Source organism: Sciurus vulgaris, assembly GCF_902686455.1.
Source record: "Sciurus vulgaris genome assembly, chromosome: 4".
Taxonomy (NCBI): domain Eukaryota; kingdom Metazoa; phylum Chordata; class Mammalia; order Rodentia; family Sciuridae; genus Sciurus; species Sciurus vulgaris.
Genome location: NC_136464.1, coordinates 66,667,491 through 66,682,731, shown reverse-complemented (window position 1 = coordinate 66,682,731; position 15,241 = coordinate 66,667,491). Strand labels below are relative to the sequence as shown.

Below are 15,241 nucleotides of genomic sequence, written 5' to 3'. Positions count from 1 at the left end.
TGCCAGAGCTATGACCCTGAGTTGTCTGCTTCCATAAGATGTGCAAGTTCTTTCCAGGGATCATAGAGGAGAAAAGATGTCTAGGTAGTATCTTCCTAACTTCCTAACTTCTTCAGACATTAGTTCAAGCTCTGAATCCAAGTAGCATGCAAGTAGTAGTAGTTTCTATAGAGAAAATGCTGCTGACATATAATTTCCAACCAAAAGGAAACAGCATATTCAATACTAATAAAAATATTCAATGTCTAAGAGGGGTGAGTTCAACACTATTATTTGAAATAAGAACTCATGGCTTTCTTCCACATTCATTAAAGGTGTCGCTATTAATGTTCATCCAAAAGTAGCCTGCTATGTGTGTTACTGTAAAGAGAGTCTTTCCTAGCAATGAATATCTATGAGGAGAGAGACAGAGTAACTGAGCTGAGAGTCATTTAAAACTCAGTCATAATCAAGTGCTTCCTATACAATTGAGGAAAATTATTTCATATTTTAAAATTATTTAAATGAATTGATCCAGAGATGTGCATTTTCTATAATGTTTCTAACACTGTAACTTTAATTTAAAAAATCCCACCCCTTCTCCCAAAATTCCACCACCAAATATTCTTAAACGCAAAAATATTTAAGGGACTTCACAATTAGAAATTTTCCACACTCCTACATCACTTCTGACACACCTGGAACTTCCTTATTTCTGCATGAAATATTTTCCTTTCCCCTCCAGAAAGTAAGTCATCTCTTGCAGACTCTTGAGACCTCAGCTAACTCTAAACTGTTATTTTCTCAGGTGTCTTGCCCTCATTTGATCTTCAGATAAATTAAATGTTTGCCAAAGTTCCAAACATGTCAAGAAATGTAAACAATGTCCTTAAAGTTCCTAAAGAAAAATGTTTTGGAAAGAAAAAGAATCGATGGTGCAAATTGCCTTATGTGTGAATTTGTTCAAAGGACCAGAGATGCTCCACCAGGGACCATGAAGACCTAGCTACCACCAGTGGTCAAAACCAACTTCCAGATATTGCTGTCACCCATCGAGCTCTGACCTGAGTCTCCCAACATCCCCGTGTGACTGACCAGCTCTTGTGGACATACATGGAGACATACGAAGGGACTGAGAAGGCCTGGAATCAAATCTCTGTTCTGCCACTTTACTCTCAGTAAAACCTGGGACAAATGATTTTTTGGGGACCTCAGTTTGCTCATCTGTAAAAATGTGTATTGCTGTGGGTTTCAAATGATGTGGTGTATATGGAATTATCTTGTAAGCTGTAAAACATGTAAATTCAAGTTTCTTTTAAGTGGTTATAAACAGTAAAGTAATTGTTACAGGCAAACAATTTTTTAAGACCTATCACTCAACTTGGTCAATTTATAGACAAAGATATTCATAGCATGGTCTTAGTGAATATTTTCTCATCTTGCCTGATTAGAATAAATGCTTGTGTCAGTCTTGTTGGCATAAGCCTATAATCTCAGTACCCAGGGAGGCTGAGGCAGGAGGATCACAAGTTTGAGGTCAGACTAGGCAACTTAATGATACCCTATCTCAAAATAAAAAAAATTAATAGGGCTGGGGATTATCACTCAGTGGTAGAGTCCCCTGGATTCAATTCCTAGTTACACAACACACACACACACACACAAACAAAATCCCCCCAAAGGATTCACTTGCTTTAAAAAAAAAAAAAAAAAAAGCAATGGAAGAATCATCGAGGACCTTGTTAAAAACAGAGACTGCAAGTACTCACTGAAGATTTAATGAGTCAGAATCTAAGAGAAAAACTGACTGAGAGGCCCTAGATTTAAAAGCCATTAGGAATGTCTTTAATTTTCAAAATCAGAGGGCCTCACTCCTTGCAGAGACAAGCCCACCTCATATTTCTTATCAAAAACATATATCAGATGTCTGTCATAAAAGTATCTGAATTTCTAACAAGAGATCATTTCAAAGCAAGATTAACAAAGACTCAAAATGTTTTTAATTCATCTTGCCACCTTGGTGCTGGCAGAAAATGGTTTGCCAGCGAGTCTGGGAGAGATTTTTGTCAGTTATGTTTTTGGAGGGGAATAACCCTGGGTTAAGTTCAAAGCTCAAGTAAACATTGCCTCTGATGTTAGGCTACTATGAACTACACTGTCTCAGTGTAGTTTATTTGCTTTGTGACTTATTTTTACATTATAGGTTATCACCCTGAGCTACATGACTTCAAAGCCATATGACTTTGCACAGACATTTAACTTCTTGCCTCCTGGTATAAGACAAAAATCATACCCGCACCTCATATGATCCCTGTGAGAAATAAATGAAGTAATGTGCCACAGTACCTGGTATTCGGAAATAAGGAAAACTACTACCTTAGTTTGAACTTTGTGCAAGTTTTCCTACCTCATTTCAAAGTCTCAGTAGTGACAGCTAAATAGTGCATTCCTGGGATATGCTCGGCACCCCCTGAAGAGCAGTCTCAGATTGAGCATGAACTTCTAGGCCATTCCTCCCCATCCTGGGACATCCCGCCATTCCAACTTTTGTCTGTAAAGAGATGTTTAATCTAGAATGTCTCAGCAGGACGTCATTGGCACTTTGGAACACTGTTATTTGCATGGGACTGTCCCATGTGATGAGGGAGGCCCAGCCATCCTGGCCCTCTCTTATCATGTTCCAGACAGAGTGACAAGCAAAAAGGACTATACAGATTTCAAAAGCTTCTGAGGTCAGTGAGACTCCCCTTCCGCCATCAAGAGCCAGAGGCCAATACTGAGGACAGCAGCAGCAGCACGCCAGGGATTGGACGTGCCCCCCCCCACCCACTTCCTCCTTTATCCCCATGTGACTAGAGTTTATAACAGCTCATAACTGACTCTTTCTCCCTTCATGGGTCTCATAATTTATATCAAACACTACTGCCATCACTCCACTTCTTCATGAAAAGCTATGTTTCCCTTCCACCTGCAGGTTCAAGCGTGGTGCCCAGCCTGGCATTGTTCCGGGGCTGGAGTCACCATTCATCTCCAGTCTCATTTCATACTTGCATCCGGGCTTCAGATTCCACATATTTCTTTCTTTCTTTTTTTTTTTTTTTTTTTTTTGCGGTGGGGGTGCACCAGATTAAATTCAGGGACACTCAACCACTGAGCCACATCCCCAGTCCTATTTAGAGAAAGGGTCTCACCGAGTTGCTTAGTGCCTCACTTTTGCTGAGGCTGGCTTTGAACTTGTGATCCTCCTGCCTCAGACTCCGGAGTTGCTGGAATTACAGGCATGCACCACCCAGCCCAGCTCTTTTTTTTTTTTTTTTTTTTTTTGTGCTGGACATTGAACCCAGGGCCTTGTGCATGCTAAGCATATGCTCAGCCACAAAAATATACTCCCAGCTCCAATCTTCTTGAAACGGATTCTAATCCCTGTTTCCATCACAGTGCAGCTTATCAAATTGCTTTTTCCAACAATGCTTGTTCATGATGATCTCCTACTTGAACGTGTTTTCTTGGAACCACTTGCTTCAATTTGGGAGCAACCCAGTAAATGATCATGCATGTGTCCAAGGGTGCTTACCCTTTGCAACTCCAGTTTTGCAAAGTCCTAAGTTGTTCCCTTGAGGTGCCCCTTTGCCCTTCCTGCATATTCTTTAAACCACCAGAGGAAGATGAGCAATGTTTAAGTCATTGCCATGGAAGAACCCCTAGTGCTCGAGGAAGGGAGCAGGGCACATCTGAGCTGATCCAAAAGTACCTTCTAATGACAATGAGTGTGGAAAATGTGCTGGAGTGTTAAGTAGAGGTCAGTCCAGGACACAGCAGTCCCAGGTGCTACTTGCGCTCACTGGAGGCAATGAAAATTCTACAGCTAATAAATAATTCCTTTAAGGTGCAAATGAATAAAATGAGCACCGCTAACTCCTACCTTAATAGAATTTTATTTCACAGATTTTCAAAATAGGATTTATTCGGGTCATTTAAAAATGTTCACAGAGCAACAATTCTACGGCAGCACCACAGGAAGCAGGACACACATTCAAGGAGCCAAAGGGAAATAAATATATACCTTCCAATCTCTGTGATTTTTTTTCCCCCAGTGGAGTCCTGTCTCAAACAATGCCCTCTTAATCATTTCTGAAAGGCTGGATTTATGCTGATAAACACCACAGCAAACAATGATTTGAACATTCTGGGAAGCACTGTCTGTCTCCCTTCAGGAGTACTTCAGAGAGCTGCCATGTTGTCACCTGTTTGATATTGTTTGATACAACGAGTGGGTCCCCTGCTGATGAAAGCAGCAACAGCCACAACCACAAGTGTGTCTAGAGCTCCTGCCCTTGCGTTCTTGGTCAAGCACTGTGCTAAGTAATTCATATGGAGTAGTTCAGTCAGTTATCAGGACAACATGCATTAGTCATTATTATTGGACCCTTTTATGGATGATAAAACTGAAGCATGCCCAGAAACACATGGGGTAAGCTACAGGGCCACTGTGGGATTCTGGCAATCCGACTTTGATGTGGCTTACTTTGCCACTGCACTGAACTTACTCTCTGTTGAGAGAGGAGGAAGGGAAGCCAAAGGTCACCTCCATCACTACCAGACAAAGTTGTTGGGCAGAGAAGGGCTTGTGGTTGACAGGTATCTCCTTCTCAGCTCTTCAGAAAACTGCAGGCCAGGTGGTAAAGCAAAAACACCCATAAGAGTCCTGTTTTTTCATTAACATATTCATGTGGTTCTGAACCACATCAGTGACAGTGACACAGACAGGATAAGCATCCAGGGGCCCAGCATGTATCCTCTCCTCACTCCATGCTGCTGCCACTGGGAAATTTCCCCTTTTCAGGTGGGGAACAACATAGACCCCAAACCACATGGGAAGATGTTATAAAGGTCAAATGTACAAATGGATTTAAACATTTAAACATTTGTTAACATTCTCGAATCCCTATTTTCATTCAAAAGGAGGCTTATGTTAGCATTAAAAAAAAAAAAATCTGTCTTCAATACTGTTGAACTACACAAGAATTCAGACCTAACTATTTAAAAAATATGCATCAGTACAAAGAAATCTTTGTGTTAGGTTTATATAAGAATAAATATGTGAATGAAAAAACAGGACTCTTATGGGTAATTTTTCTTTCTTTCTTTTTACTTAACAATAAATTAAAAATGAGGGGAAATATAGTTCTAAAATGTATTTTCTCTGCGTATGGTGGTGCATGCCTGTAATCCCAGAGACTAGGGAGGCTGAGACAGGAGGATCCCAAGTTCAGGACCAACCTCAGCAATTTAGCAAGAGTCTGTTTTAAAATAAATAAAAATGGGATGGGATGTAGCTCAGTGGTTAAGTGGCCCTGGGTTTGATCCCTGGTAATAAATAAATAAATAAATAAATAAATAAAATAACATAAATAAATAAATAAATAAATAAATAAATAAATAAATAAATGTAACACTATACCAATCAAAGTAGAGACTCTAGAAGCCCTGTGCCCTATAAATACCATTATGAAAGTCAGTCATTCCCTCAGCTGGAGGGGCACTGATGTCCTTTTAAGCATTCTCTGGTGGTCATCTTGATTGGTTCTTCGTAGTCCAAAGGTCCTGCTTCAAACACCCTGAAATGGACAGACTTCAACAGTATCCAGTGGTCCCTAACCCTTTGCTCTAGCCCCTGTTCACAGCCAGCTACACAGGTGAATATCAAGTCTCTGGGTCAAACATGCCGCTCCATATCTGACTTGGGTTTGGGGCATTGTCTTTAAAGTCTACTAAACTTTCCTGATTTTGCTTCTCCTTCAGAGCAGCTGATCGCATTTTGGGAAGCAGCTCCTAACCTTAGGTAGATTTAGCCTGAAGCAACAAGAGTTTTGATAATCTGGAAAGAGAACTAGGACTTGAGAGACACTGGTTTTCATGGGCGCTGGTGGTACCCAGGAGTAGTGGACAGGGAGGCCTAGTAATGATATGTTTATTCATTCTTGAATTTCATAAATATGTACTGAGCCCCTGTAATACCAAGCACTGGGCTATACTCCAGGGATTCCAAAATGTGTAAGATGACACAGGTCTGACCGTGAGGAATTCAAAGTCCTGCAAGTAAGGCAGAGCAGCATGTTAGGGGGAGCTATAAATACATTTCTTACCTTTCTACTTCAGCCTTCATAGAATCCTATGACACTGAGTATAAAATGCCCAATAAGAAACTGGAACTTAGTAAATGCTTCGTTGTAACTTTAAAAATATCATTATTACTCTAAATTTTACTGGCAGAAGAAAGGAAGGGAATGACATTTACTAACCACCTATTTTCTAACAGGGAAAGTTCTTGATGTTTTCGTATCTATAGCCTTCCAATGGAAATGGAATACTGCTGAACATTCTGGCAACTCCAATGGTATGTCAAGAGTACCACTTCATGACAGGCAAAAAAAGGGCAAACAAAGCAAAGGTCTGGTCATCTTCCTTACAGAATAGAGAGGAATGGTTTGTGAAATAAATAGCTACCTTCACTGAAAAAGATCTAGACCATAAGAGACACATTCTCTGTGGCTAGCAAGTCCTTCCCTGAAAGGTTGAGAGGATTAAGCTCTTGTTAAAATGTCCTTAGCACAGAGTCAGGCATCAGGTGAACAACTGTGAAACAGAAGGAAACTGGAGATGGTAGAATGAAGGCATCTCAGTCTTTGAGGAGCTTAGAGAGTAAAAGGGGCATCCAAAATGCATGATACCACATAAATAACATGATATTCAAGATCTGAGTGGAAGTACAGGCTGCGGTGCCCACATATGGGGCAGAGAGTAACCATCTTCCTTGGAGGGCAAGTTACTTTGAGAGATAATTATGACATTGACGGGAAGGTAGGCCTATGACAGATGGTGTAATAGAAAGATAGTGTCAATAAAGTATGGTGTCTTTGTTCTAAAGAACTTTCTTTGATGGAAATGTTGCATATCTGTACCATCTAATATAGCAGCCACTTGCCAAGTGTAGGTATTGAAACTCAAAATACTCTTGTAAATGAAGACATGAATTTTAAACGTAATTTAAATTAAAATTAGTGAGTGGCTACTGAATAAAGATACCCATGGAGTAAACAGTTTTCTCTTTTCACTGAGACTCACAGGCAGTTTAAGAGGCTGACTCAGGCTAGGACAGCCATGGTAAAGAGTTTCCACTGGGAAAGACAGACTGCAACACAGTGGTCTCTGAGGGATTGGCGAGGAGATATCATTGGAGGTATCAAGGAAGGAGTCACAGTCTGGACTTTGGGGATGTTCAGAACATAACCTTTAGCTTTACCTTCTTATTTGAACTTTCTTTACATTTTTAAAGAAGTCCTATTTGTAACCCTAACTGCTCAGAGTCTGAGACAGGAGACTCATAAGTTTAAGGCCAGCCTGGGTAAGCTAGCAAGACCCTATCTCAAAATTCAAAAATAGCAAGGGCTCAGTAGTGGGGTGCTACTAGCTTTCATCCCCAGTACTAATAAAATAAATAAAATGTTTTAGATATTTAGTTGTGTTTTGGAAAATTAATGGAAAGACTGTGTTATATGGTTTAGCACCCTGATGCCCAAACCAATTAGTAGAATAAGGGCCACAAGAGTACTAGTAATAAATGCTAATAGTAGTAAGTCAGCAGCTCATCTGAACCTTCAGGTCTAGCTCACAGTAGATGCTCTATAAATATTGCTAATTGAATTGAATTTAGAAAAGAAGTCTCAAGGTAAAATTTATCCATGAACACTGTTTTGCGCATGTGTATGCCAAACCACGATGGTCTCTTGTTTGGATGGAACAGAAATCTGATGCTTTTATTCTTCCACCAAGGGGTTAAGTAGTTCTAATATTTAAAAATACTGCTCTTATTTTATCCCCAAAATTTCTTAAAGAAAGTCATCTTTTGTGTGATTTCAGTTCCAAATACAGTCTAGTACCTGTCAAAACCTTGTTTAAATGTCTGATATTTGAGAAAGGCTATCCACTGTGCATGCTAACTAGTCACTGAATCTGGGGCACATGAGCCAAGTGTTCCATACAATTAGAACATCATGAAGCTGGCCACAGTCTCTCAATTTCCCTGGGCAAGGTACTTTCACAGATGGAGATGTAGCATCACAGGCAGTATGGAGCAACAAATACAGCCTTTTGCAGCATAATAATTAAAGATATTGTCAACAATGTAACTGTTCTCAATAGGATTCATATGCTAAAAATCCCTATTTTCACACACGCTATAGCATTTCCTTTGTCAAAGAAAGAAAACCATATAATCCATGCTTTCATTTCTATAAAATGTATCAATGCTTTTAAAACCTGCATTTATTATACAGTTGTGTGTACTGATTCATCCCAGCTCCTTGGTAACACTGTCTCTGTTTCATCCTTCCAAGACTTATTTTGTATATTATGATTTGTAAACCACCTGAAATCCTTTTGGAAATATAAATCCTTAATCCTTTCAGAGGTCAGATCAGGAAGCACTAAATAGCAAGACTAATAGAAGGATGCTTATTCAATTTTCTTCTCAAATGGAAAGTCAAATAATAATTGACACGAGAAAGGTCAGTAGCAAGAGTGAAGATTAGGTTAGGCAGTCCATTATATTTGATGAAAAAACTCTTAGCCAGCAAAGTATTCATCTATCTTTTTCAATCAATGAAAGGAACTCTGCAGGTATCCACATAATATAATTTGGCCTTTAGTTCCTCCTGTGCATAAATGCTCCTTACTGGAATGATAATCAGTAGTAGCTTTGGTGTGTCTCAGTCACATTCTCTGCCCCAAGAGAGCAAGAAGGATCTGCTAAGAGAGCAAGGGTCGAGCGTGAATTCAGAGGGTGTCAACGCCATCTGAGCAGACTCAGTTCGCAGCATGAGAACTGCTGATGCTGCACTGCGGCATTCGTCAGCCATTACATTAACTCTCACAGTGGACCCAGGAGGCTGAACAGGCCATCTCCACGGATAATCCAAAGGAAATACTGGAGGTGATAGATGGGATATCATATACAAACGCAGCAAAATCACAATGTAGAAGTCAAAATTAACATAACAAAAATCTAAGGGAAAGTGTTAATAAAACAGGGAAGCATACTACAAATCAGTTGCTGGAATTGCTCATTGCGGGTATTTGCCACTAGCTGGGATCTGCTTTATTACTGCATAAATTAGTGAGTGCTACAAAGAATCATAGAGAGCAATCTGTTCTACTGTGTGCTCCCTTTAGTCACACTGCATTTGTTTCTGCCTCTTATCTGCTTTGGAAATGACTCCAGAAGTGTTGTCCTTGTTCCTGTTCCCCAGCTCTCTTTGCTAGCAGGTAGCCATTCCCTGGTCCACACTCTTAGCCCACAGAGCTGCACACAGTTGTGAGACTCTTCCTTCAATGGTTTCAACCAATGTGTACCCTGCCATGGTCATAAAATAGAATCACAATCCCTAAAGACAAAGGCTGCTACTATTGTTTTTTAAATTTAACTCCAACCATCTCACAGTTCGGAGGCCTGTGATTTATGGTTATGATTTGCAGCCAGTTCTTAGCCATCCCAAGGCTTAATGATCTTCCCTTCATCATTCTGAGCAGACATAATCTGATTCCACCTGGGGTCCAGGGCCTCTTACTTTCACATCTGCACTCTCCAGAGAACTGTGACCCAGAAAGACCCTGCTGGGGTTGGGAAGCAGGTGGCCTCTATAGTATAAAAGTGTAGATGCTGAATGAGTAGTAATCGAGTTATTAGAGGTTTGGAACCTAAAACAGACCAGCTCTTAGTGGAGAGTTCTTCTCAGCATGGTGAAGCAAGTCATCCATTACCTGCTGCTGAGCAAAGCAGAGGTTGCTGGGAGCGAGTGACAGATCAGGTCTCCTGTAAGTACAATGAAATTCTGCCACAGCCTTTAGCTTGGAAGGCTATGAGGCCTCATTAATTATGAATGATCAGGAAAAATGCTTTTCCAAATCAGTGAGAAGTCTGGATTTTAACCTATTTTAAACAAAAGCAAGTGTAATTATTTTAAGTCATGATGAATTGGGCAAGGTTAACTATGTGGGTCCAAGGTCTTCAACGATCTTTAATCAATAAATGAGCTTCTTTTGTAATTACTGCAGCCATTTGTTCTAATGTAAATTGTTTTAATGTAAATGAATGCTTTGAAATTGCTTGAAGGGGTTGGAAAATACTATAATCTGTGCTCTTTAAATTGCTTAAATATTTCCCCAGTCTTCTTATTTTCAGCAGCATTTCTGAACAATAACACAAAGACAAACTTCAGACATCACCCTGACATGAATTTTCCAAATGTCCTAATTAGAAGATGTGACTTAATGATTTTTTTAAAAAATATATTGTGTATTATAGAAATAAAGCCAGAAGAAGGCATCATGAAATGAACTTTCATTTTAACATTGACACGTCTGGTTTATACTTGGTTTAAAGAAGTGCTTAGCTTTGTCCTTCAAAGAATCAGAGGAGGACTTGGCTCTGTCACATCAAGGATGTAGTTAATACACTAAGAATGAAGCTTTAGAGTAGAAAGAACTGACTGACACTCTCAAGTTTTTGAAACTGATAAAGGCTGATAACAATGGTACAAGAAATAGACTTCATATTAGCACAATTTGAGCCCTTATTAATTTTTAGACATTAGTGAATTATAACAGGAAAAGGATAATGGATTCCTTTAAGTTGCCTAAGGGAGATGGAATACTGGAGTAGTCAAGAACTTTGGGGCTAATATCCTGCCTCTTCCACCTGCTAGCTCTCTGATCCTGGAGCTGCTACTTCTTATCTCTAAGCCTTGGTTTCCTCTTTTGTAAAACAGGGGTAAGTCACATTTTTCTTCATATTGGAATAAGTGAGATAAAATGCTTAGCGGGGTATCTCCCATCCAGTAAAAACGGTATTAATTTTATTACTGCTACTACTAATCCTGGCATAACACCTTGACTCCCTATCTCATCTCATCTATTCCTCTTCCAACAAAGTTTCAGCAAAGTAATACTTCAGAGGTTATTTTCAGAATAATAGTGCTGCTATTGTTGACGGTATGTCAGGATGCTCAGGGCTTTGTATGCACTACTTCTTAAGTCTCACAGTGACTTGAGGGAAAGGTGTTATCAGTTTATTATGGTCATTAAATTTCATGATTCCTATTAATTCATCTTATAAATGAAAATTATAGACAAACAGAAGTTAAAGCCAAACTTTGAACTCTGGAGTATGAATTCAGAGTCCATACTTTCAATCGCGACTCCATCCTATTTCCAGACTCACTTCTATTTCTGACAATGATGTTTCTGATGATCAGGCCTAAAGTTCAGAGCAGTATTACTGTGTCTGGGTGTTCGAGCTGCTGTTGGGTGGTGTGTATGCCATTCTAGCTCTTTCTCAATGAGCCTGAGTGGTTAGAGAATCTTGTTACTCATTCTAAAGTGTGAAGGAGACAAGAGATTCTGGAGGTTTGGAAGTATGGACCTCTTGTAGATATTCCAAGCACATTCCCACCTGTAAGGTCGAGACCATGATCTCATCTGAAACATTTCTAGCAGTTTCGTGAATTTCATCTTGAGGGACTCTTGGCAGTTCCTAGCCATGGTTACTAGAACCACATATTCTGCACTTATTATTCACCACCCACCCATCTAGCCTGATGTTGATTTAGTTTTCCTGCTAGGAAACAGGCACACCTACATAAGCAAGAAAATGTACTGGGGTGAGTAGGAGATCACAGCTTTCACTGATTGGAAAAACCCTTGGAGATCAACTGTCCCAGCTTCTTCCTTATGCTAGAAAAAGAGAGTTAAAAATCATTTGAAATATGTAAAGTCATTACGCATTGCTGTGCTCTTACCCTTGCAGTGAAGTCCACAGCAGCCGCTCGGTTTAACAGCAACGTGGCTACATTGATATTTCCATAGTGAGCAGCTATGTGGAGCGGAGTGAAGCCACTCTGTAAAGAAAACACAGCAGACATTCAATTGATTCCTGCCGGTTCCTTGTCTGACAGGTTACTATCATAATCCTGCCCAAATAAAAATGAGGAAGCAAAATATGCTGAGATTCACATTCTGTTCTGTACTAGGTTTCGATCAGTGCCAATTGCTCATAGGGCTTCTAATACACCCCATACTCACAGGCGAAGAAACAGCCAGAGAAAATCCAAGGGTAGCAATGGATCAATTTTATTAATCCAGTAAATTGAACTATACATAAACCAACATTTCAGAAAGTTAAAATAGGGACCACAAGAAAAATCTTTTTAGCTCATAGAAAGCTTGAACATTACTGTTTTAAAACTAATGATAGAATTGATCATTGAAACTTTTCATCCAAATTCAATTAGTTTTATATATTTAACATAAATTTGAATTAACAATAGTAAATGCCAATTTTAATGACTAAAGCAATTTTGGGGGAAGTAGTATTTGCACACAATTGGTTGTGCATAATGGGTGACTATATTCCATAAAGATTCCACAAGTTGATCTCTTTGTTAGCAAATGTCTGTTCATTAGCACAATTTTCTTGATTTTTTTTCTATGCCATGATCATTTTACTTCCTTAAAAAATGCTAAACATGCAGCAATTCACTTAGTCCCCAAAGATTGAAACCTTATAGGAACTAGATGCATTTCTAGTGTGTGAGCAAGCTTCTTAGCCATGCCAGCCGTCTCACTCTTGTGGAAGGTGGGTCATATTGTCACCCTTCTGAGGTAACTTTCCCTTTGCTGACACCATGGAGGGTAAGTGTCATGCAGAACCCTAAAGAATCAGTTCTGGAGGAGTAGAATGACAGGGTTGTCTGCAGCTTCAGGTATAGCTGATAAGCCTCTAAAGTGTCCAAACTCTTCATGTCACATGCAACACACTTAAGTTCCAGGGATTCCTAAATCTTCCCTTCAAACACCAAGTTCAGCTGCAGAAAGCCCTGGTAATCAAACTACTGTCTGCTCTGGCACATGCTCCTTTGCGGGGCAGGGAATAAAGCAGGTATCTAGCCTACAGAAGGCAATGCAAAGGAAGGAAGGAAGGAAATGAGGCAGCAGCACTACGTAATGGATAAGTGATGATGCGATATAGATTATACATATATGTAGATATATATATATATACCTCTGTTGTTCTATTCACCACCATCTAGGTTAACACATTTGGAAGCAAAGAGGAGGAAAAAATGAACGGTTAGTTCACTATTGGTGACATGGATTGCAGAAAGCTCATGACAGCTAAGGAAGGAGGATGAAAGCTATGATGGAAGCACAATAGGCACAGAGAAAGCTAGACTGGATGGAGGGCCACGTGACGACCTAGTCCAGTTGCCACATTTCCTTCACAGAGACTTTCAAGTAAGACATGTCAAGACAATGGGAACTTCCGGCTGTGGCTCTCGCGGCTGGCATGCTTTCCGCAGCTGATCTACGCTCAGTGCACTGCCTGTCACCTCAGACATCAACCAGAGGCTTCCTTGGGCACACCCTGATGTGTGAGTCGCAGTGTTCACTATGTTCCCAATAAGCATTAAAAGGAAGAGAACTATCAATTGCATATCAATGAGTTTCTTTGGCAGCGGCCTCCCTTTTAGCACGACAGGGCAGCGTCTGCAGCCTCCTTTAGCTTGCTGTGTTAAGGAAGGGTGTGCCTTCACTTGACTGGCTTGGACACACATCTTCAATCCTTTCAATGAAGGTAAGTTTTGGGGATGAGTTTGCCCAGAGGGAGACCAGGCGTCCTTAAAGGCTGTGTGCCTAGCTTAGGATCGCTGCAGGAAAGGCCTGCATCCCTGGGCCTCACCTTTGACTCCACATCTGCGTTGTTGTCATTCTGCAGCAGCAGGGCAGCGGCTTTCGTGTCATCTTTTCGGGCTGCGATGTGAAGGGCTGGAAGACGCACCTTTCCTTTCGTGTCATTTTCTAGTAGGAGTGAAACTACTTGGTCGTGACCTTGTTGCAAAGCTACGGCCAATGGTGTGAAGCCATCCTGCAAATAAACGGATGCGTCAAGATCGGCCCTGGTGAATATTTTCTTTTTGATCCAATTAAATAAGAAGGCAACCATATCAATTTTGGGTGAGGTTCATTAAAAGCTAACAATGTATTCAAATAGACATATATTTGGAAAGATATCTACCCAAAGCAAGAATCATAAAAATTTCTTACTAAGCTTTTTTCTCTGCTGAGAAGTAGCACTTACATATTAATTGGAAAAAATTTGAAAATACAAATAAGTATATATATATAAAAAAAGAAAAAGATGCCATAATTTCAGTATACATAAAATCATCCTGGTAAAATAAGAACACTTCAGGTAAAATCCAGGCAAATTTTTCCAAAGAGTTTATCTAAATATGATGTAACAATTTTCACTGATATTTTAGAGATGGGGTTTGTGCATACCTGTTCTTTATTCTGTTGCCTAGTATATATCTGGTGCCCAATCAGTATATGTATCAACCATCATCATTACTGTTATAAGAAAGGTCTATATAAAAGATTCTTGCTTTCTTTCACCATAAGGAAAGACAACACATTGATCCTGCAGAACTCGACTTTAGCTATTTTTTTTTTGTTAAATTTTATTGTAAATTGACAAATCATAATTATACATATGCATGGGGTTTAAAGTGATATTACAATTTATGAATATGATGTGGAATAATGAAATCAACTTAACTAACATATTCACCACCTCAAATACTTTTTCTTGTGGTGAGAACATCTTATTTTCCCAGCAATTTTGAATTGTACAATATCCATTACTAATGATATTTACTGCACTGTGTCATAGACCCTCCCCACCAAAAACTTCATTCCTCCTGTTTGAGACTTGGTCCTCTTTATCCAACATTTCCCACTCTCTTCATCCCTTGAGCCTTTAGTAGCCACCATTCTAACCTGTGCATCCATGAGCTTCAATAAAACATGACTTCAGAATAAATTTGAATGTTAAGAGCACAGGTTACATTTTGCACCTTCCCTTTGTTTTTTCCCTGAGACTTGATGAAAAGGGGACAGCTACAGATCTCACAGTGTTTCACGAATTTGTGTATAATCTAGTGTTGTTGACTACAGAACAGGCAGCACAGGGTAGAACAACCTAAGACTGGCTCACAAATTTAGACTCTGCAATGTTTTCATTATTATAAGCTCAAAAATATTTAAAATGTATTTTTACTATACAGTTTTCAAGCAGGTTACTTATTATTTTTTCTTTTATTGGTTAGTGCATTATAGTTACAAAAATTAGTGGGTTTTATTTTAA

The 15,241-nt window shown here is 39.5% G+C and overlaps 1 protein-coding gene across 26 annotated transcripts in view; it reads right to left on the bottom strand.

The window, feature by feature from the left end:
- Positions 1 to 15,241, bottom strand: part of ANK3 (ankyrin 3) — a 621,742-nt gene that overhangs the window by 184,972 nt on the left and 421,529 nt on the right. For 17 of the 26 annotated variants that reach the window (XM_079136437.1, XM_079136438.1, XM_079136439.1 and 14 more), the window contains 2 exons: positions 13,775 to 13,960; positions 11,835 to 11,933 (listed from right to left, as the gene is read on the bottom strand). In XM_079136437.1, the coding sequence (XP_078992563.1) occupies positions 11,835 to 11,933; positions 13,775 to 13,960 (285 nt within the window). Of the gene's footprint in view, positions 1 to 11,834; positions 11,934 to 13,096; positions 13,121 to 13,774; positions 13,961 to 15,241 lie in introns of all 26 variants that reach the window. The other 9 variants (XM_079136414.1, XM_079136431.1, XM_079136425.1 and 6 more) reach the window with 1 other exon arrangement.